Raw genomic sequence first — 22,978 nt, 5'->3', positions numbered from 1 at the left:
ATGTTGTTTGAAACATCACTTTTTTCGGTTCATTTGAATAATTAAAAATGCATCAACTGTGTTAACTTACTACTATTTGGATGTCAAAACGCATGCTATCAAAAAACGGTAAAGGTGCCCACTATTACTGGGGTGCCGCACCAATATTTTCGACTTAGGTTGGAAAAAAGAAGGTTCGTACTAATACACTCGCTTCGCAGGTGTAATGAAAGCATATCTGTTGTTGTTAGAGCATGTTTGAAACTTATTCCTATGAAAAAAAAACCCAAAAAAAATCACCAAAACTGAAATAGGAGATCTTCACTACGTTCATTATGCTCAAAAAGAAGAAACTAAAACACACCCGAATACAAAATTCCTCCCCATTTTTGGAGCAAAATCGCAAAAAATCATTCTGTTAACTACACCAGAAATGAGTGGGACAATGTCATGAATCATTAACATTAAGACTAGTTTAGCTAGCGAGCAGGGTATGCAAACATGACTCACCGGAATTCTACCTTTTGTTCGGAATTCTTTCACTGCTCTGAGCTCTTCATGCTTCACTTTGCTCGGCACATAAAACTAAACAGCGCAAATACCTCGGTAAGCTCTCAGTGACCTCAAGATTGTTTTATTCCGCTGCCATCAGCAACCCCCATTCAATTCTTGCAGACGAAAATCTTTCTTCTGTTTCGCACTAATGTAGTTCCTCTGCTGAGCATTATAGTTTTGAATTGATCCTAAAAATGTCTTTTCGAACAAAATAGACTTGAACTCAATTGCTATGGGCTGCAAGAGTCTGTCAAATATGGCTATGATAGTACGTACAAACTCGGGGTATGTCTCTGTGATGTTGTAGTTGAGGTTGTCCTCCTCCCTCCAGAACTGCGAGTGGCTCTTCTGCTCGTCCAGGATGCGCTTGTACTCCTGGCGCAGTCCCTGGTAATACTTCCAGCCAGGGTCTGGCTCACTGTCCTTCTTGTGTAGGTAGGCAAACAGTCGACAGTCATCGAAGTTCTCCTGATCCTACATATGACACATCTAGCGTTAGACTGTCTGCCTTTACGCGCGAATGCGATAATTCGCAGCCAGAGCAAACGTTTGGTGTTTGTCAATGTTTCTTACGATGCGTCGCCTAACCCATTGAGATGGACCATAACTCACAGGATGCTTTAAAAAACAAGATTCCAATATTGAAGCCTTTCTTTCTGTTTTGTATTTTGTCGAGCTATGTGTAGCAGCTGGATACACGAGAAGCAACTCTTGGTAAGAATGGTATGACTTGCTATTAAGCCGAGAGGAAACGCAGAGGTCAGGTCAAAACGCACAGCTTCGCACCACTTGAGATACAAAATAAAAAGCCGAGCATCAAAAGATGTCTCAGATGAAAGGTGAAAAACTCGAATAAATTCTATTTGAGATAACGAAGGATTAAAAAATCAAGGTTTTTTGCAGTATAAAAATCAATTACTAACAATATAAAGAGGATTCGGGATATATTAACTCTATTTTCTTGCTCATAACCGATAGTAGAACCGATAAAAAAAATGGTTGGTCAAAACACCGAGATCCAAATGTTCCTAAATGTACTGTACAACTTTGCTTACAATTTTGCACCCAAACAACCTGCATATCCTACAGGAGCAATTGGGCATAAGAAAAATCCCTTTACGTTATTTTCTATTAACTATTAAAAAAGGAACAAAAAATGAATGCAAAAGTTTCAATCAATTCAGTGGTCTTGGATGACAGTTCGGAGCATGTGTCAAGTGCTATCTCCAGCTCCTCGCCTTCCAAAGCTCCTACGTAGAGATCACTGGTCGAACTGAAGGACTTCAAACTCTCAGAAATTGGATCCTTGACGATCACATAGTCCTACTACAGGATCGATTAGAGCTTCCCAAGAAGCCAATTGATTTTTCAGGCGGCGTTGAGCGAACCGCTTCTACCCTTGAGACACTGGAGGAGCTACTCTTTTATATGTTTCCATGCTGGGATTTCTGTAAAGATCGTCGTTATTTCCAGCCATGTCAAGAGATTTTTGAAGCGACACACTGATTGGCGAAATGATGAAATTTTACATGATTGCTGAATACATCTTATGATTGAGTTGATGACGGCTCGCTGATGATGTACCAAAATGTACCTTCGCGATAGCTTAGTTTGATGTGAGAAACACAGAGACTGGTCTAATGATGTGTTAGCATTGTTCTGGAAATTTGGATATACAATTTTGCGGTAATTTACAAGATATCAATCATTTAAATCAAGTCTGAACATAAGTCAAATGTTTTGTCATTCATATCAACAACATGTATTAGAGATTAAACTTTTCAATTTCGCTTTTTAGAACGACGACTGAAATGATGTCTAGAATAGGAGAAACACTCACAAGGGGGAATGCAAGCTGAACAAAGTTCCTGATGAGAATGTCCCTTTGGTTCTTCCATGTTAGTTTATTGTTGCCACTACTATCGCCGCTGATTAACATTGCCTCTGCTGAACTCTTCTGTGTTTGTCTGATCTCAAAAGTTAGATCTACTATCAGCTGAAACGGAAATACCTCAATTTTCAGCAAAAGAGAGATGTCTTAATTCAGTCTTTCTTGAGATACGCTCGTTGTCTAACCCTGGTATAGAAGACTATCTCGCATTTGTTGTTAGTCGAGGCTGTAGTAACTTTAAAGTCCCTGATGAACCCGAGAGGAATATTAATGATGGGCTATAACAACAAGGAAAGCCGATAACTGTTTAAGTAGCACAGAATGTTACAACGATAGTCTTAAAAAAAGCAAAAAAAAAATTTGTCAAATTAGTGTCGTTTTGAAAATTAGTGCCGTGCGGCTAGTGTCGTGTGAAAAAAGATCTGAACGGAAAAAAATAGAAATTAGGTGAATTCGACAGTCATATTAAAATAGGCCAGTTAAATAGCCCTAGAGCAGATGCTCTAAATCCTATACTACTATTACTAATACATAACAGATTTCGGAGAAAAATTACAAGAAAATCGTCAAAACATTGTAAAAAAGGATCTTTTTTGCAGAAATTATTTGAATTTTTTATTCACAAAACGGCGCCTAAAACTCCACAAACTAACTTTACTAAAATAAAACTATATTTTTATGGCTTGAATTAAGTGTAAATTAGTTATTGCAATCGTGGACGCTTACCTTCTTAGCTCGAAATTAGGACAAAAATTTCAATCCGGTTTTTCTCGACACTAGGAACATTTTTGAAAATTGTTTAATGCCGTTCGAATCACGACTGAAAAGGCTCTAAGATGATATATAGCAACCCAGTCGTATAATTACTTGTGGTAACTGATTTTGCGTGGAAAACAGAAAAGTACACTAAACAAACACACCCGAATACAAAGTTCCTCCTCCATTTTCAAATGATCAGAACATTTATTACACGTTGCACGGTCAACAAAATGGCTCTGTTCGATTGATACAACTAGCTTGTAGCGTATATTTATCAGCTGATATAATCAGATTATTTGGCTTTTGCACTAGCAAAAGCAATGGCATTTGAAATGCAATTATTCTATTTGGTGTGAAAATCGTAAAACAAATTTTCGAGTAGATTCACTTACCTCACACTTCGACACCTCTTTGTCTTTGATCTGCTGCCTGTGGAATCGCAGTCTAAAGTTTGTCAGAGTTAAGTACCCTTGCTGTCGCTTCCCAATCTCAGGCAGCTCAACAACCGGCACATAATCGAAACAGGCTAAAACCATTCGAAACTAATCCTTATCCATTCCTGTAAGCATTCCTATCAGTTGTTGCAAATTTGTATTTATAAGAAAGGGTATCAAACTTGTAGTTATTCAGCTGATTTTTTTAAATTTTCCGTTGAAAAAAATGCAACAAATAAATTTCTCCGATAAAGCACCGAAAAGCCATACTAACACATGTTGAAGACTTCATCTACGAAAAACTCTCCCGACAAATTATGCAGGGGTAAAGTGTTCATGGCACCTGAAAAGCACCCATAATAGGCTCCATGAACCCTTTTAGGAGCCATACTAACAACAGCCATGCACCCCTAAAGGCGCCCTACTAACAATACTCAAACCTAAAATACTTTCTTACATTTCCGGGGCGACAATCAAAATCACCATCAAACTTTCAATTTTACAATGGGCTTTCTCGAAAAATTTAAATTCGGTAAATCTTCAAGTTTGGACTGTTTTTTATCACAATTGCTTCTTGTAACATTCGCCCAAATACTACACAGCGACGGAGCGTAGAAAAAGTACCTATTAACGACTGGCAGGCGTCAGTTACCTTAATCCTACTCGTTTTTCACCGTCTCGACCTTGCCAGTTGATTTTCTGGTCTGTTTAGGGCAAAGTAAAAAGTTACCATTTTTAGGCCATCAGTCAAACGACTTTTGATCAGCTTTCGTTTACATGCGAACACAACCACATTGTAACATTCGTCTACTACAGTCACACATGAGGCTCAAGAAAAATAGGCCCTACAACCACTGGCTCAAGGGTCAGGGACACTATCTCTTGTGTTTTTCCACCTCAAGAACGGTCGGAGCCAGTTCGGTTCGCTTGTAACATGAGACTACGACCCGTTACAGCTTAAAGGCTACTACTAAAATATCCCCCCACTCTAGAATTAGAAACGTCCCCATACTTAGGTCTCTAGATACCCAAAATACATGAACGCCGTTAAAAACCGGGTTGGAACAATCCGTTAAGTTACTTTTTATTAGACAGTGGAACTTTGATCCATTTCAGATGGATCAACCTAAAACTCGCCTTACCTCAACATAACAATCACAAAACACACTCTAGAAATTTAAATTAAGGACTCACATGTTGATGCGCTCAAGCACAGGAAGTAATTAAATGGGTGAGCTACTCTAGAATTAACTAAAGTAACTAGATAAGTTCAATGTTTATCAGTTTTAATGGTAAGGGTAAGTTTGAACTCAAGAACGAAGTTTTATGTGGACCATTGGGACCCTCAAGCTGTCCACCTTTCCGTCGAAGGTTCACTCTGGTCCAGTTCGAATAATTGCTCTCTCGGGAATACTCTGTCTTCTATTTCAGATAGGACAGCTCTACTCTTGTTCACTATGATGGAAATTGCGAATAGCAATTTCCCACTCGTTTTTATCTGACAACTTTCCCGCAATTGTTCTAAAATTGTTCTCATTTCTTTTTCTGATTTTCAGTTATCGCGAGAAAATCGTGCATGACATGTTCCATTCGAAATTTTGAAAAATTAAATTTCACTTCAAAATCAAGTATTTTCTGCTCTTCTCAAGGTCAAACTTCCAAATATGACCGACTGGCACATACTCCCCGGACTCGAGATCGATGTCCTCATCGCGCGCTGTCTTCTGCCAGTGAGTCCCAGAAAAACCGAGTGTTGCTCAAGATACAGTGCCAGTGGTCATTTACAGAAGTTTGCAGCAGATTTAAGATTATCTACACCCCAAAATTCACGACCATTTAAAATTTTCACACTATTGCTAAACAGCAATCAAAATCTGCATTTACCTGCACCTTTGAATTTTCGCTTTTCAAGCCAATCATTTAAAAATCTCTTTTGTCCTATTCAATCAGGAAATTGTCATGCATCATTTTGATTTATATAATAGATATAGTATATTAGTAACAATATTTACTTTGTTAAAATTTCTTTTTCGTGAATCCAAGTTTCACTCGGATTCACACTCAAGCCCCCCTTCCCTCTCAAGACTCAAGATCCATCCGATTTGCCCATTCATCTCGTGCTCTTCGCCTTGGAGGTACTGCATCCTGAAGTGCTAGATGCGGCAAACTGTCTCAACAGTTCCTCTTCATCATCGGAACTAATCACAATCTCCTCCCAAGCCTTCAGCTGTTCATAGGATCGCATCCATTCTCTCTGCTCCTGCAATCTCTTTGCTTGGTTGGGTAGTGCCTTCACCCTAGCTTCTCGGTTCAAGCAAAAGGAGTTGTGCAGGCTCAAGCTCACGTTCTTCGCCAGGTCTTCCTCTAGTATCGACTCCCTCGCTTTGGTGTTGTCTCTAGACATCTTACCCACTCTCTTCCATCCCGTCGTGATCGCATTACGATGGGTTAGCAGGGGTCTCTTGAAAGCTTCCGGCCCAATCTCGGCCTGGAACTGTCGATACTCCTTTTGATGTTTTCTCATGTGATCTTTCGTTGCCCTGTACAACCAAGACGTCAGTGTCGCCCGAAACCATGGAAAGTACCTCAAGCGACTCCATACGTGCCTGACTTCCGTTGGTATGGCGAATACTTTGCACGCAGTCTCAAACAACTCAAGTCTCCTGCTGTAGTCTATCGCGTATATTGACTCAGCCGTTGGCGTCGTCGCCTCCCGATACTTCGTTATATTCTCTTCTATCCATCTCAGAGCTAACATCGTACTCACTACTAAGAGCGTCACCTTCTGCCGGTGATCCGGTAGTCCTATCGACCGAATCTCTTCCACATCCCACACCAGGCAAAGGTTCTTGTGATCTGGATACCACACCGTTTGTGCCAAACAGTGGCATGGGCATTCCCCATGAGAGATCTCAATGCTCCTGAGATTACGCTCCCCTGAGGCTTCCAAGAGAGGCTCAAGCTCCATCATTTTCTCGTGCATCGTGTCGTTGTCTTCCAGGTTCGGAGTACTTCCCACAGGTTTCCCGATCACGTTTTGTCTCTCGTGATCGCTTGTGTTTTCTCTTTCCAACTTCAGAAGATCTTCTCCCCAGATTTCGCTTAAGTCATCTCTCAATTCTTTTGGTACTGTCCCTTTGATTTTTCTCAACAACTTGTGCGAGTGATGCGACATCCGAGCCAACCTCACGCACTTGGGCACTGAGAAGGCCTTGTCCACCAGTATTCTCTGGCTGGACACTTCCACCATCGCCATGTGTAGCGGGTAGTGACTTCCGCACAAGTTGGCCATCATTGACCCTATCAGTGATTTCGCGTTCAATGGCAAGCCATAAGCTTCGCTCAGGGGAAATCCCATTTCCGCCTCAAGACCAACTTTCCAGCTCCGGATGTGTTTTTGAGTCACCTGCAACACCCCGGGCCATGATTCTACGCTCAACGCCGTCACTAAATGATGTTCAGACTCCAGTCTCTCCAGTGCCTGCAGACCACACATTCTCGAGAAGAATCCGAGAGCTGTCGCTATATTCACCGTGGTTCTCGCGTAACATTCCGCTATTATTTGCACTTCACTTTTCTCCCTTTCTGTGATGTCTTCGAACCAAGTGACCAGATCTTCTTTTTGAAACGACAGTATTCTGACGCATGACCGTCCATCGCAGATGTGCTCTCCGTTCCCACACGTCGAATCCAGACAGCTACCCGGCTCCAATTTCTTTGTTGACCCGGGGTCGCTCGTCCTTTCGCTTGGCTCTTGCATCTGGGGCGTGATTAACTTATGCAGCACACTCAACTTCGCCAGATCTTCATCTTCCGTTGGTGCTAACCTCACTCGCTCGGTGGTTTCCTCGATTAGACTCGCATGGGGATGTGGACACCAGGAGGGTCTTAGTAGCTTCCATATCACTCCCAAGTTCGTGGTTAACAAGCCATTTCCACCGCCCATGTTTACTTCAACTCTCTTGTTTGAGCGCGGCATGCTTATCACCTCTGGTGTTTTCTCAAGAATCAGGCCCAGGCTCGGCCCCTCTTTCTCCACCGCGTCTATCTCCATTATTCTTCCTGTCCAAAACTTCAGCAGCTCCGCTACCTCATGGTTTCTGTGGGCTCCTCCAGCTTCCGAGTCTAAGAAGGGATTGTAGGCTATTCCCAGCACTCCAGACACGTATTGGTATTCCCCCTTCTCACTGAGTCTCGAGTACTGTTCTGACGAGGCCAGGTTACGGTGAACATCATGTTCTTCCTCGAACTTCTTATTAGAGAACCTCCGTACCTCGTCCAGCTTTCGATGGCTCTCTAAGGATAGTCTGGAACCATCTTCTTTCTCTATTCCTGTACTTTGATATACGTTCAAGATGATCGTTGAGACCCTTCTCTCCATGGTTTTACTTCCACTTGCTCTCTGGTGGCATGCCAGGATGGTGCTATCAGACATCATTGACATTGTCCATCTCAAGAAACATGTGGCATCTTTTCTCCTAGCCAGGCTCAAGCCTGAGTTGTCCCTGGCCACGTGTTGCATCAGTGCCTGATACACCTCTAGCTTCTTGCTTCCCAACTTCAGCCTGTCATACGAGGTCAATGTCTCCAACTCTATTCCCACCAGACTCCAGGTGAACATTAATTGTCCCGCAGTTCTAACGAAGGGATTCGCCATTAGTGGCGGTGCTGATGAGGATGTTCTCATCGCCTCTTCAAAATGATCCTTCAACAAACTCTGCCAGGACCTCTTCAGATGACTTACCATCTCTATCTTATTAACCTCGGCTTTCTGCTGGGTGGCCCAATTGCGTCGCCTGCGAGCTATTCCACTATCCAACTTCTTCAAGCAGTCCTCCATTTCCTTCAATGTTTCGAGGGCCACCCACCACGTCCGGGAAGTGTTCCTCGTCTTGCTCCTCTCCAATGGATCACTCGTCACTTGTTTGCCCATGTCCTGATGTGCCTTCGAGATCCATTCTTTGCCGATCTCCACTTCCCCTACCTGTCCGTTCGTTGAACCTCTCTTCACGTTTACCTTCTGAGGCTTGAAGTCTTCTTCTGACGTAGAACTGGTGGAAACCTCTATTTCCTTTTCTACTTCAAGTGGTTTCCTGAGCTCCGAGCTGTTCTTGTATGCCGCCGTCTTGCATCGGGCCAAAACGATGGGCGCCGTCTCTCTCAAGTTTCCTTCCGAAACAGCATCCACTGAAGGACTACCCCATCCTTCCACTTCTCTCTTCCTCTTGCGAGTCTTCACATCTCTGCTCGAGGGTGTTGTGGCTATCATCATTGATTCTACCTCTCCATCCACTCCTTCCAACTCTTGCCTCCCCCCTGCTCGAGCCTTAAGGATATTAGTACTTTTAATCATATTACTAGTCCCAACCTTATCCCTTTTTATATCATCAACCATTTTATCCACAGTTTTTTGTTTCAGAGTAGAGCTGTCCTCACATTTCTCTTTTCTAGTCTTCGATCGTGCGTTCCTCAGCTCCACTAGCTTGTTCAGCAGCTCTTTTCTTGCTTTCTCATCCAGGCCCGTTCCTATCAGGAGCGGTTCCCCGAATCTCACTACTGCGTCCCACAGTTCCTTCTTGAACTTGTCCAGCGTCGTCTCGCTGCCCACTTCTCGATTGAATTCCTCCAGGAACTCCTGCCAAGCGTCATCCTCGAGAGATCCCAAGAATATGTCCCTATTCCCTTCGAACGTGTTCTTCTCCCTTTCCTCCGAGCTCAAGAGTAACATCCCCATATTGAAGGTCTCACCTGCCAATGGCAACTCTAGGTTCTTCCGTGGAGACGGAATCAGGGGTGGTGTGGCAGTATCTGCCCAATTCTCCTCGCTCAAATCTTTCAACAGCTCTTGAGTGGTGAGCTCCTCCCCTGATGGCCCTGGTTCAGGCGTATTCCCCACTTCCATGTCTTCACCAGCTTCACTGAGAGTTTCATCCATACTCTCTTCTTCTGACTCATGTCTCCTTCTCTCGAGAATTTTCTTAAATCGGTCCTCGACGGGTCCGCTCCTCTTGTCTCCAGGTGTGTCCACGGACAGTGGTGATGGTGTCGCGGGATCCAGCTTTTTGTATTCCGTCAGTGCTACGTGCAGTTGACCTGCTGCATCTAGTTCTGTTCCTTCCTGTCTTATTTCCACCTGTTCCAAGCCATAGGGCGCCTTATATTTTCTCGTGGCAAATTTCATGTCGTCCACCAGTGCGACGTGTCCCTCCATCACGATCATCCTGCCATCATCCCATATGGGTAGCATATTCTCAAGTCCTTCCTTCTCAAGAGTCCTCAAGACTTTCCGCACCTCATATCCAGGGGGCTGCGAACCTCTACTCTTTTTCGCTTGCGTCGTCCACGAATTTACCTTCATCTCGCTGGTATGGAAGTAGACCGCCGCCGTGTAGCCAATGAACAGGGGGTCCCAGCCATCAGTGAAATCCTTCTGCATTTCCTCCGCCCTCATCCTCGCCATTATGGAGGGCACTACCAAGGGACTATTCATTCCTAAGGTCATCCTCCTGACTATTGGGAACTCAGGCATGGTTGCCGGGAGGATTTCTTTCTCCATTATGGTCTCTAGCTCCCTCTTCACCAGTGCGAAGCACTCCTTCCAGGCAGGAATTCTCAAGATTTCTCGTCCGTCCGCCGTCAATGGGTTCAAGTTCCAGAATTTGGGATACATTTCAATAGGGCCCTCTCGCTTGCCTCCCATTCTGCATTGCATTTGTCCCCTGAAATTGCACACCATCATCTCAGCATCTTTCACTTTTCCGAAGAGTACCGTGTTGCTCATACGCGCCCTGAGCACTTCCTGCTGACACCAATTCAGCGCTGCACCATCCAGTACGCTGATGAGACTCAAGTGCGTCACCGAGTGACGATACGTTATCACCAGGGGATCTGGAAACGCGTACGTCACTGCTGGACCATAGATGCAGGTCACCACCTCCTCCAGACCTCGGATTATCCCCATTGGGTCCGACCTCATTGCCAGACACAGGTCCGTCAACAGAGGCATCCCTCTGTTCGCCTTCTCCCATTCTTCTCTCGAGGTTGGGTTCTCATCTTCACCCGTCATGTATCGATTCTGCATCATGAGGTATTGCACCAGTAGTGTCTTCAACCCTGCGGCGCACTTGTAGGAGCTGGTTTCAATGCTCGTGTGGACTCTCCCCATAGACAGAGGTTCTCCATATTCCATTAACCGATGAAACGACACCAATTCCCCATGGGTCAAGAGCACTAGTGCCAGGTACCCATCAACTCGAAGTGTCTCCACTCCCCGACTAAACATGTATGCTGGACCCATATTGAACAAGTATCTGGGGTAGACCAAATACAGGGCCAAGAGCAGGCTGATGGGCATGCCCAGTATCTCCTGCACGAAGGCTCCGAAGATAGTCGCCGTGGTGCCGAACACTCCTGCCAAGAATTCTCTCTCCCAGCAAGGACTCAAGAACTTGAGAATCTCGTAATCTCTCCTAGTCTTCAATTCGCCGTTGGCGTGCTCTCTCCAAAATCCTCCAATCGTCACTTCATTGGCGGCCGAGACAAATCTAACCACCGTCATGTCTCTCCTTTCAGCTAGCTCCAGTTGCTTCTCTAGAAAACTCCAGATTTGTTTCACGAGGAGTGGTGCTTCCTCCCTCGTTTTATTCGTGGCGTTCTCCAGCCTTGGTGTCAGGAATGGCCACCAGCCATTCTCTTGGGTCAAGCGATATTTCATCGATTCTAACTGTTTCTCCGTCTCGACCACATTTCTTCTCTCGTTGCTGGGACCTCTAGTCCTGCTGGTGGAATTTGCGACTTTCACATCCATACTCCGGAACCACAGGCTGGCCGTCAACTGGTTTATCGCCGGGTGGTCGTCCCCGATGACTGGGCTGAACTTGAGTTGTCTAGCAAAGTTCGATATCTCTAGCAAGAGTACCTCATCCAATACAATCAAGACATCGGCTAGTCCGTAAAAGCCCCTCAGCGCATGAGATATGTCAGCCCATGCCGCTGGTAATTCTGATCTGTAAAGTCTCAAGTTTACTGGCTCCAGCTCTCGATTGGGGGCTGCCATCAGAATCCGCCATTCACTCCCTTCCGCTATCAAGATTAAGACCGCATACACGAATTGTAGGGCGGGTGGCATGCTGGCGTATCCTGGGGATGTGGTAAACACCACCTTTGTCTTGGACCCAAATCTCGAGGCTACGTTCTCTTGTACCTCATTCATCGCCGCAAATAACGCCTGAATAGCCTCCCATATCTTCTTTGATGTCGGAATCTCCTTGCCCTTCAGTTGCTCAAGAAGTCCCATCGCGTGCAGGTGGTCATTCATTCCTGCAAACAATAGCAGCTCAGGTTCACAGGGCATCTCCGACTTTATTGCCACCACTAGGGTCAACATCTGGTTCAATTCGGCTCCTGGCAAAGAGTATACCAGAGTCTCCGGCCAGAACAACTTGGGAGACGTTCCTTCGAAGTCTGATCCCGCCACAATGATCACTCTTGCAGCAGCTGGATCTGCTCTATCATAAACTGCCAGAGTCTTGGCCAATTGGGTGCCGCCACAGGGCTTCCCGTACCTGGGATCCTCTGCCAACCTTGGACCTTCGTAAGCAGCGTCAGGCAACTCCATTCCCCCCGGGTTGAGTAGCTTGTCTACTACCTTCAATTGCGCCGGGGTTGCCAACCTGATCCTGGCGATGCCAGTTCGGTGCTTGGGAGGTTCTGCTATAAGTCCAGGACTCCCTAGCTGCTTAAGAGGCCTGTAGTTAATGGGTCCCATGATCGTTTTTGTGGGAATTCCAGTCAGGTCTGTAGTCTCCATTAACTTCGTTCTCGAGAAATGCGCCTCGTGTGCTTTCAACCAGTCTACGCAATGATGTCTATTCAAGTCCTCATGCGACACTCGTTCGATCCCCAGGGTTTCCGCCAACTCTCGTCTGCATTCCAAAGTCTCTAGATCCAGTTCCTTCACCTTCTCAGGATATCTCAAGCGGGTAGTCTCCCTAGACTTCTTTTCTCTCCTGCCATCTGCCACCACCACGGAGGACATCGCCGAGGTCGGAGGTGTTGATGACTCTACCTCCTCTGACTCCATTGGTGTGGCACTCTGCAATCGGGTCTGATTGCTGCTCGAGCTATCTCCAGTATCAACTCTCGCTCCCAATCGACCAGCCAAGGCCCTCGAGGCAAGGAATGGTGGGTTGGGAGGTGGCCCTAAAGTGAATTGGGCTGTCTCCAGCAGGTCCGCTTCTAGCGTGTTTATGTGTTCCTGGAAGACGTCGTTCAGCCACTCAGCTCCCCTTGGCCTATCGAAATGGATTCCATCTTTCGAGGTGTCTTCAGGGAATCCCTTGTTCTCCATGCGTTCTGCAACGTCTAACAGCCTGAGAGGAAGCACGCTGTTTCGGTGTATTTCTCGGATCGCCTTGTTCAGGCTCCGCACCCTCTGGTTCATCTCTAGGGAGTGTTGATCAAACATCATGTTATAGGGGACCGTGCATATCGTCAGCAGGATGGGATCCATTTGGATCCTCAGCTCCTCAAGAAGGCAACTCATCTTGTCGCATAGCCTCGTCACTTTCCTTGCTTCTCCTCTCGACACGTCGTTGGTCCCAACCATCAAGGTGACTGTGTAAACTTTGGTCATTCCTAGCATGTCCAGAGTTGCCAACATCTGTGGCGTAGCAGCTCCAGCGAAACTCAAGACTCCCGTCTGCCAATGTGACCGGATCTGGGTCAACACCCGCACCAGGCTGTCCCCTATAATCAGGTGAACCGCACCCTCTGGCACACGAGGTGGCGCTAGATACTGCACCCAGGCTGCGTCGTGGAAGCAGTCCCTCCTGGCTTGCTGTTCCGCATTCCAGTCCAGCCGACTATGCTTGTGGTAGTTCCCCTCTGTGTTCTTCTTGTAGCTCGCGATCACGACGTTTCTGACCGGCTGTTCCCTCCAAGTTGGGGGAAGCTCTGGCCTTGTCGCTCTTTCACGACTCTGCTGCTGCAATTTCTCGCCCAGCTCCTTCAGACGCGATGAGGCGCCACTCACCTGACTACCGCTCGAGGTCGAGGTTGGTGTATATCCTGGTAACACCACATCCATCAGAGGACGTACAGGTTGGGTCTCTAGATTGCGCAAGGAGGGCGTCGCGTCATTCGGTATCCAGACCTCCAACCCTTCACTCATGTGTTCCCTGGCCTCGCGGTCAAGGTTGAACCGTCCTCTAGCCCTGGGAGCTTCATCCACCTCCATGCGCGACTCTGGCCTTGAGCTTGTCACCACTCGTTCGTTTGACCTGGCTCCCTTTTGTGCGTCCAGCTCGCGTTGTCGTTGTTCTATCTTTTCCAACTCCGACTTTAGTTGATCGCGATTCGCGGCGTTCTCCCGCACCTTTAGCTCCTGCTGATGTTCCGCCCTTAGCATCTCAAGTAATTTCAACGTCTGATCCCGCTCGTCGACTGCCTGGTCTCTCTCCAGCTGAAGCCTCTCCCTATCCAACTTCGCCTGATCCCGATCGAGGTTCGCTTTATTCCTTTCCTTCAGCGCCTTCTCAAGCTCTTTCCTTAGGACTCCCAGCTCCGGATATGCCTCGGTCGTCTGTTGCGCTCGCGACATCGACGGCACCTTACTCGAGCTCTGGCCCGTGGATCTCGCTGTTGGCCTCGTCGGTAGCGGGAACTCTCCTGCGCCGTGTTCGGTGTTGTTACTCAGGCCAGGATTTCTTGCCAAGTCAAAGCCCCTTACTCCTCCATCCGCATTCCAAGACAACCATCTGGTCTGTGCTCGATTTGATATGCCCTCAGTGGTGTAGCCGACTATCAAGACAGCCTCCGTCGCAGACTCCCTGCACTCGCCCTGGTCCTCCAACTGGAGGATCGCATTCAGCATCACCGCCATTCTCTCGTCGATCTGGGTGTGGTCCAGGTCCCTCAAGCGTCTGTACAGCTCGTCAAGAGTGGGCCTCTGCAGAGCCGTGGGCATAGAGTTCCAGAATCGGTCTGCCATTCTTTATAACTTCGGGATGTGTGTAGATAGATGTCAACCAGCTCAAGAATTACCTTACCAACTCAAGAATTACCTTACCAACTCAAGTATTACCTTACCAACTCAAGTATTACCCAATTCAAGAAATCTCTAGAAATCTTCTCTTGCAAGCACTTGCTGTAGATCCGGATTGTCGCGTGTTCAATCAAGATTCTCTTTTTCTGTTTCTCGCTTGAGTGTAGTTGGATATTCAACTTTGTTTTCAAACTTGATCTGAAAACATAAAGCTCATTAAAACTTAGTATGTCACGTTCCTAACCTAGAGACCCCCCTTCTACCCATATGATTAAAATCTTATCATTCACATATCACTTAAAACAATTTGATTGGATCTCCCTTAAGAACATGCAGATTCATTTTATGTTTTAGCACCATCAATTCTTTCTTTTAAAATTCAATTGTCATGCCAATCACATCTTAAGATCCCTTTACCTGCGCCGCACCCCAGTACCTGACTCAAGACTCCTCCCTCACACCCGACCTGGTACTTCCATGTACCCGACTCAGGCGATGCTCAAGTAGTACTTCTTGTGAAGATGCACCATTATCTCTGTTTCTGCAAAGACCACATGTAGGATAGCGTACAATTCCCTCGAGCTCAGTTTGCCCCTGTTTGGGTCGTACACCGGCATCGAGACCTCCACTATTCCTCTTTCAATCATGAAGTCACGTAGTCTTGTCAGTGCCAATATCACGTGTTCGGGATCAATTGTGTTTCTGTCGTTGACTCTCGTTACTAGGAAGCAGAGATATTTGCCCGGGACTTGTGCCACTGACGGTGGAAGCGCTGCTATGCCTCCCAGTCCTGGCCTCTGTCTGAACAGAAACTCTACGTTCTGGTACTCTCTTTTGAAGTCAGCCTCCAATCTTGATTTGAAACTCATGTCCGCCGTGATGCAGATCGCGCTGGTCCTGTTTGACAGGATGAAGTCGCTATCTGTTATCATGATGTTCTCTGAGTATTCATTGGGTATTTCGAATTTCGTTTTGAAATTCCTTCCTATGGTAGGCTCTGGTTCTTCTTCCTCCAGTTCCAATCCGCTTGTTTCCCTCACTTCCTTGAGCTTCTTTATCATCAAATTTTCGGTGTGGGTAAGTCCTACCCCCACTCCCCGGACAAAAATATTTATCGACGTCCCCGTCGATGTGGTCGGGTCTGAATTGTCCTTGGGGATGTCCAGTGGCCTGTCTGTTGCTGTCCATCCGAAAAGAGGGTCCTCTGTCTTCATGTAATTTGCTGCTGATACATCGATTTGCTGAATGCTTTGTCCTTCGCGGCTCTCGTCTTTGACATCACGCATCCACTCTAGAATCCTCAAGTTCGAGTTCTCCTTCCTTTCTATTTCACTCTGCTCGAGATCCGTCTCCAATTCTGGCGTCGAGTAATCATCCTGCGGATAATGTCCACCATCGTCAATCACTTGCCATTCCTCTTCGGCCTCCAGTTCGCCTGCGCTTAGTAGTTCATCGCCCAACTTGTCTGGCTGTATCTTATCGATCAAGAAGTCATCCCCGTACCTATTGTACCTCATACCTGTTCGTTTACGATTGCCCGTCCTGGTTTCCGGTGGTGTTGGTCGATCCGGTTCCATCCACTTCGGTACCTCGTTTTGCTCGGGATCGTTCCAGTCTTCTTCTACAAATGAACCTGCATCCGACTCCACTTCTATCTTTTCGTTGTCGTCCAAACTCAAGTTCTCATTACCATCATTTTTCTCTCTAGTGCCTTTCTCATTCACTTCGCACGCTGGTTCCACCACCAGGTACTCAAGACCTTCCATGTCTTTTGGCAGGCACCAGTCCTCCGGAGACGGAATGTGAGGCTTCAGATTTTCGTAATGTGCTGCTCGCCCTGTACTCAAGCGATAGAACCTTCCTTGTTGATGTACTTCCGTAATCATGAACGGTCCTCTCCATTTCTTGAGTAGTTTCTTTGTTCCCTTGGGCGGTATGACATTTTGGAAAACCCACACGTATTGTCCCACTTCGTATGGCTTTGCTCTTAGTATCTTTTCGTCATATTTCTTGCGTTGCCTCATTTGCGCTTGCGCCGTGTTTCTCCGACATAGCTCGTTTAGCTCTTGTTGTCTTTTGATCGCTTCCTTCACGTATGCTTGAGGTGACGTCCTCTTCCCCTCGTACTCCGGGTAGAAGAATGTTAGAGGCATTGCCCTTTCCCTGCCTGTCAACATCATGAAAGGACTGATACCCGTCGTTGAGTGCTGAGTACTATTATAGGCTCCTACTACTTGTGGCAGGTATTTGTCCCAGTCCGTCATGTATCTCGAGCAGTACACCCTGAGCATGTTGACCAGTGTCCTGTTCTGTCTCTCTACCAACCCATTGGTCTGTGGATGATAGGTCGTCGAGTGTGCTTGAGCAATGTGTGATCTCTTCATCAATTCTTTTGTCAAGTCCCCCACAAAAGCCTTGCCGTTGTCTGACTGGAAAGTCATTGGACAACCATATCGCGATATCCAATGCGTTATCAGGTGATCACATGTCTCCTCTGCTGAGGCTGTCTGGCACGGAACCGCTTCCGCCAACTTGGTGAAGTGATCTATTATAACTAGTATTTGGTTATAACCCGACTCCGTCATGCAGATTTTCTGATGGTCTATCTGCACCACTTCATTGAATTCCGAACTCTCGACAGACTTGAGGGGAAACTTCATCTTCCTTGGGTCTTTTACTTGAAGGCATGCTAGGCAGGCATTCACCCACCTCTCGCAAGCTTTTCTCATTCCCGGCCAGTCAAACCTGTGAAGTATCCTTTGTTGTACTTTATCTATCCCCTGATGGCCCATCTGGTCGTGTGATCTGAAAAGCACTTCCGTTTGGTACAGTTGTGGTAGTATGATGAGGTTGTGTTTGTGTATTATCTTTTCCTCATCTCTTCTCTTGCACGCTACCACCCCTTCCGCTGTGTGATAAAGTAAGTCTCTTTTTTCTTTGTAGAACTGGCTCAAGATCTTGTAGCTGTCTTCCTCAAGTTCCCCCTTCTCCTTGACTCCAGAATGGATCCATTTGGAGAGGTTACTTGTCATTTTGTCATTCTTCTGGGCCCTTATTAGGTCAGACAGTCTATATCTCGCCTTAACGTGCTCCTTTAGCGCCATGATCTGTCCATTCATCTCACCAGGGTTGTGGATGTCATCGCTCAGTTTCACACATATTATCCTTTTCACGATTTTCATGTCGTCCTCTGGTACCAGATTCGTTCTCACGTTTGAGTTGCACGATAGTTCCCTAAGCGGCTTTCTTGAAACTGCTATTTTCTCGAGCTCTTCTCCACCTCGTACCTCTTGTATTTCCAGATTGTACGTCCCTGAAGATGGATCTGTCTGTAGTTCCCTGTCGTGCTGTCTCATCTTCTCTTCCGCCAGTATCATGCATAGACTGTCTTGATCTTCACTGCTCTCATCCGAGTCTTCATCCCATTCTTTATGCTCCCCGGACAATTTTCCTTCTCCGGTTTCTTCTCCTTCCATGAATCTGGACCACTCCCCGGACTCTTGATCTGATCCCATGTGTTCAATTTCTCCTCTGAATGTCACTTTCTTATCCCTGACTTTTGTTTGCTCCAGAATTTTCTCGGGGATTTTTTCAACTAGTGATCGCACAACTTCCTTGCTATCAGTGATGCTTCCTTTTGAGACGTCAGTATTGTTCACTTTTTCTTCTCTCCGAAGTATGGTTAGTTCCGGTGCCTCCTGACCTTTCCCTTGGATCACGGGCTTGTCATCTGATAGTTTCTCAAGCAACCTCATTAAGTCTTCATCTATTCGGACCGTCCCCTCCTCTACCTGGATGAGATCATAACCTTTTGCCTTGAGTGTTTCCCTCACGATCTTGGACTTGAGCATTATTCCTACCGGAATCCCTCTGCTTCTCTTCAAGATGGTCTTTTCAAGAGGCTCTTTCGGCAATTCGGGATGATCTTCAATCGGTTTGCCTGATTTGTCTAGCCATCTCGTGAGTGGAAGACTGTCGTACGTTTCCTTGTCCATAAAGGAGAAGCCGTCTTTGATCTCAGGTCTGTCCGCCTCTCTTTGTTCTTGCCTCTCGTAGAACTCCGTCTTCTTACTCAAGCTGTCAGCATTTTGATGTTTATCTCGTGTTCTGTGCTCGATTATCATGTTGTATCCATCCAAGCGAACTATCCACCTCCCAATATAGCTCTGGTCCATTGAGTACGTTTTCAGCCAGCTTAGTGCTCGGTTGTCGACTCGCAGCTTGAAGGGCTCACTGCCTAGGTATGCTCTGTATTTTTCGACAAAGGTGACCACCGCGAACATCTCTGCTTTCGGTGCTCCGTACTTCATTTCTGTGTCACTTAGGACCTTGCTCCCGTATGCTATTGGTCTCAAGACTGTCTTCCCATTCCATTCTTGTTCTTGATGGAGAATCCCAGAAATGGCGACTACTGACGCGTCCGTGTCTAGCACGTACATCCCCTTCTCTGTCGGCATACCCAGTACTGGTGCCTCACATAGCTCTTTCTTTATTCTCTGGAATGACTCTTCTGCCGCGTTGTTCCACGTGAACTTCTTGCCCTTATGTCTCATTAGTTGTTGCATCGGGTATACCTTGTCCGCATAGCCCTTGATGAATTCTCTATAATAGTTGGCGAAACCCAGGAAGCTCATCAGCTGGTGCTCCGTCTTCGGTGATTTCCAGGTTAGGACTGCTTCCACGGCGTCTGGATCAGGTCTGATGCCGTGCTTATCTACCATCCTTCCCAAGTATTTAATCGAGTCCTTGAGTATCTCGCACTTTGATGGTTTACACTTCAGCCCCGATCTTTTCATGCACGCGAACACCTCGTCAAGCCTCTCGATGTGGTCTTCTAGTGTCGGCGTTGCTATTACCACGTCGTCCACATAGCACATTACCAGGTTGCCGTACTTCTTCGTCACGCCTATCAACGCGTGTGCCATCAGCCGCTGAAACGTGGCTGTTGCATTGCAGAGTCCAAACGGTATCCGTTTCCATTGAAACAGACCCAACTCGCAGGCGAACCCTGTCTTGTCCCTGTCTTGCTTCCTTAATGGTACCTGCCAAAAGGCCGAGCCTAAATCAAGAGTCGTAAAAAATTTCGCATCACCTAACTTCGAGAGGCTCTCATCAATTCTAGGTATGGGATAGGCATCCTTCACCGTGACGGAGTTCAGGTATCGAAAGTCACAACAAAACCTTAACTGGTCGCCTTTCTTTTTGGCCATCACTACTCCACACGCCCACGGTGACTTGGATGGTTCTATCATGTCATACTCTAGTAACGTTTCGATTTCTTTTCTACACGCGTCCGATTTGTGTGGGGTCATGCGCCTCGCCCCCTCCCTGTGTGGTACCGCGTTTTCCTCAAGTTCAATTTCATGTTCAACAAAATTACAACACCCGATATCCGCCTTATGCCTTGAAAAGACCTCCTCGTTTCGCTCTAGTACGTCCTTGATAGCTTCGAGCTGTTCATCTTTCAGTTTGCCCCTTAAATGTTCAATCTCCGGCAGAACCGGTTTATCAGTTTGCATTTCATCTAGTGTGGGTCGCTCTGGAAAGTTCGAACAGCTCGAAAGCCCATCGTCCGTTTCTGACTTAAGTGATTTGATAAGACTTGAAGAATCTTTTATTCTCTGCAATCGTCTCAAGATACAAATTTTGTCCCTGTGATTAGGACAATCAACAACTTCATTTTGTTTTGAGTTTTCAATTGTTTCGTATCGAGTTTTAACTGGTAAAGCATATCCCAGCTTCCTCCCTCTCTGTATCGTGATTGGTATATCAAGGGTATTCAACAAGACACTGACGCAGAGGCCGCTCTTCGTTATCGAAAATGATCTTCCTAAAACAGCAGCGCTTTGACTATTGGGATTCGGAACTATACACACTTGCTTGTTGTCACTTAGTTCATTATAATTTTTCATCCTCAAGCTTACGATTGCCGCTTCATTAGCTTTTAACCTCACTCTCCTACTCAAGAATACCGGTGCTTTGTTTTCATTCGCCATTATTAAATTTACCGGTTTGATTGCGTACCTCCTATCCGGGTTCCGTATCCTGAACATCGCATTATTTAGATCAATCGTTACGTCGAAATTCCTGATGAAGTCTCTGCCCAAAATGAATTGGTCAGATTCATCTAGGTTTTCTACCACGATGAAGCTCATCCACAGGTTACGTTCCCCCAAATTGAGGGCTATTATCGGCGTCCTGCCCAGCACCCGTAGGGCCCCTTTGTTTGCAGCTGACAGCCGTATTCTCGAGTCTATCAAGTCACCTTTGTCAAAGCCCATCTTTTCCCATGTTTCGATTGGTATGACGCTCAAGACTGCTCCCGTGTCAAGTAATCCACGCAACTGAGTCTTTTTGCCATTTATGTCTAGCACGTGCCCTGTCACGTCTGCTTCCGTCCCGATGTGCATTGCATCTTCTTCAAGCATGGCACAGTGTCCGATCGATCTTACTTTCAACTCTTCTTTCCCTACATAGATTTGTCCAATTAGGTCTTCGTCGCATGTTATCATCGTCTTGGTATAGATGTTGATTCCATCTATATTTAGCATGACCTCGTGTGGACCATAAGCTTCAGTGTACCTATTATCAACACGTACCGATTTGCTGCCCCCTCTCGTGAGTAGTGCCCTGAGCGCTTTAGAAGTCGTTTGTGGACTTATTCCACTCAAGTAGTCTGCATACACGTCAATGTGCATTATCGTCTGGTCGCTCGGCTCGCTCAAGTTTCTGGTTACCTCGTGTCCGCCCACTGTGATTATCGACATTATTCTTGCTCCGATTTTCGATATTCCAAAAGGTTTGCCTGTCACCATTTTCACGGTGTTACAATTCCCGGTCTTCATTGAGCCCGTTCTAGCCTCTGGTATTGAGTTCGATCCGGTTAATGCTCCGTTAAAATTCTGTCTTTCGATCTCCAACTTTAGTCGTTGCTCTATTTCTTTCGCAGCCAGATCTTGTTTCACTTTGGCAATTGCTTCCGTCGCCGCTTTCTCATAATTTATCTCTAGAGAGCTTCCGGCCGCGGACTCTAACGCACCGCTAACATGTGTAACAGCTTTCACTGTCTTCGTCGGCAATTCGGTGTTTGGTGCCCCCAAGTTCCTAGATTCAAACTCGTTTTGTCTGTTCCGCTGATTCTGCACCGCCGCTAATGCCAACTTATGTTTGGGGTGATTCTGGTCCTTGACCGCTTCCCAGAACAAGGGACAATCCATTCTGAAGTGCCCCTCCTGGTTACAGAAGAAGCATCTGGCGCCTATCTTGATGATCAAGCCATTATAGTACTCGTGTTCCTCCATCTGACTCATATCCTCTTCATCCGGTGCATAACCTAGGCTCTTCATGCCTTGTTTGTACGTTGTGCAGTCAGCCACATGATGATCCGCTGACCCGCAGTTCGCGCATGATCTGCGCTTGTCCATATCATCTCTAGGTTTGTACCATGATGACCTTTGGGGTTGGCTTCCCCCTTGCGTGTTCCTGTTTTCGGAATATGAGTACTTCTTAGGTTTCATCAGCATGTATTCTCTTGATTTCTGTCTCATTTCTTCTGGGGTGGGTGCGCTGTCCTTCGACAATGTGTAGTATGTTGCTAACATTGTCCTTAAGTCATCACTTTTCACCCCATCGATGAACTTCGAGGCAATGCTAAAGTTCCGTCTGTTTGTCGACTCCTCTGGGTCACTCCTCCTTCTCAAGCTCTCGAGGTCATCTAGGAACCGATCTATTGACTCGTCGTCCCTCTGCCTTCTCTTTTCAAATCGCATCATCGCTTGGTGACCCTTCATGCCTGACCCGAATCGATTCAGCAATATCTCGAAGATCTTGTCCGCGGTGTCGCGTTCTTCCTCCTTCTTTGCGACCACGCATTTTAATGCCGTTCCTTCCAAGTTGCTCAGTATGGCTGTACATGCTTGTCTTTCGTCACTCAAGTTGTCTTGTTCTAGATGTAATCTCATCACTTCCACCCAAGTGTCAATGCATCCATCGGAGTCGTCCTTGAATTCTTTTGGCTTCTTGAATGTCTTTCTTGATTTTCCCTCTCTCCTGTCGCTCGAGTCAGTGTTCCTCGTGGCGAAGGCCTCTAGAGTCCTGTTCATCATCTCCCAAGTGCTGGCCCATGTCATAGCATCCGGTCCTGTGTTGCTGTTAGCTGTTGAATCTCCCGGAGCAGTCGTTGTATTCGACGTTCCATTCTTCATTATTGTTTTCGCAGCTGTTGGTGCTATGCTTATCGCATCCCTGGTTAAGGGCAACGGTGTCGATTGCCGTTTGTTCCTTTGTGGTTCTACAAAGTCAACTCTGGTGCTTTGC

At 46.4% G+C, this 22,978-nt stretch overlaps 1 protein-coding gene across 1 annotated transcript in view; it reads right to left on the bottom strand.

Annotated features, from left to right (window-relative positions):
• The window catches only part of LOC134843716 (myotubularin-related protein 2-like), a 28,954-nt gene extending 24,982 nt beyond the window's left edge, over positions 1-3,972 (bottom strand). Inside the window, exons 1-6 of the mRNA XM_063859963.1 lie at positions 3,893-3,972; positions 3,577-3,710; positions 2,611-2,703; positions 2,375-2,530; positions 811-1,008; positions 490-564 (exon numbers count right to left, since the gene is read on the bottom strand). Of these exons, the coding sequence (XP_063716033.1) occupies positions 490-564; positions 811-1,008; positions 2,375-2,530; positions 2,611-2,703; positions 3,577-3,710; positions 3,893-3,956 (720 nt within the window). The 5' untranslated portion in view covers positions 3,957-3,972. The remainder of the gene's footprint in view (positions 1-489; positions 565-810; positions 1,009-2,374; positions 2,531-2,610; positions 2,704-3,576; positions 3,711-3,892) is intronic.
• Positions 3,973-22,978: the final 19,006 nt, after the last annotated feature.

This window comes from Symsagittifera roscoffensis, chromosome 4, assembly GCF_963678635.1.
Source record: "Symsagittifera roscoffensis chromosome 4, txSymRosc1.1, whole genome shotgun sequence".
NCBI classification, from domain to species: Eukaryota; Metazoa; Xenacoelomorpha; order Acoela; family Convolutidae; genus Symsagittifera; species Symsagittifera roscoffensis.
The sequence above is the reverse complement of the archived record's forward strand: the minus strand, read 5'-3'. Positions and strand labels throughout refer to the sequence as shown.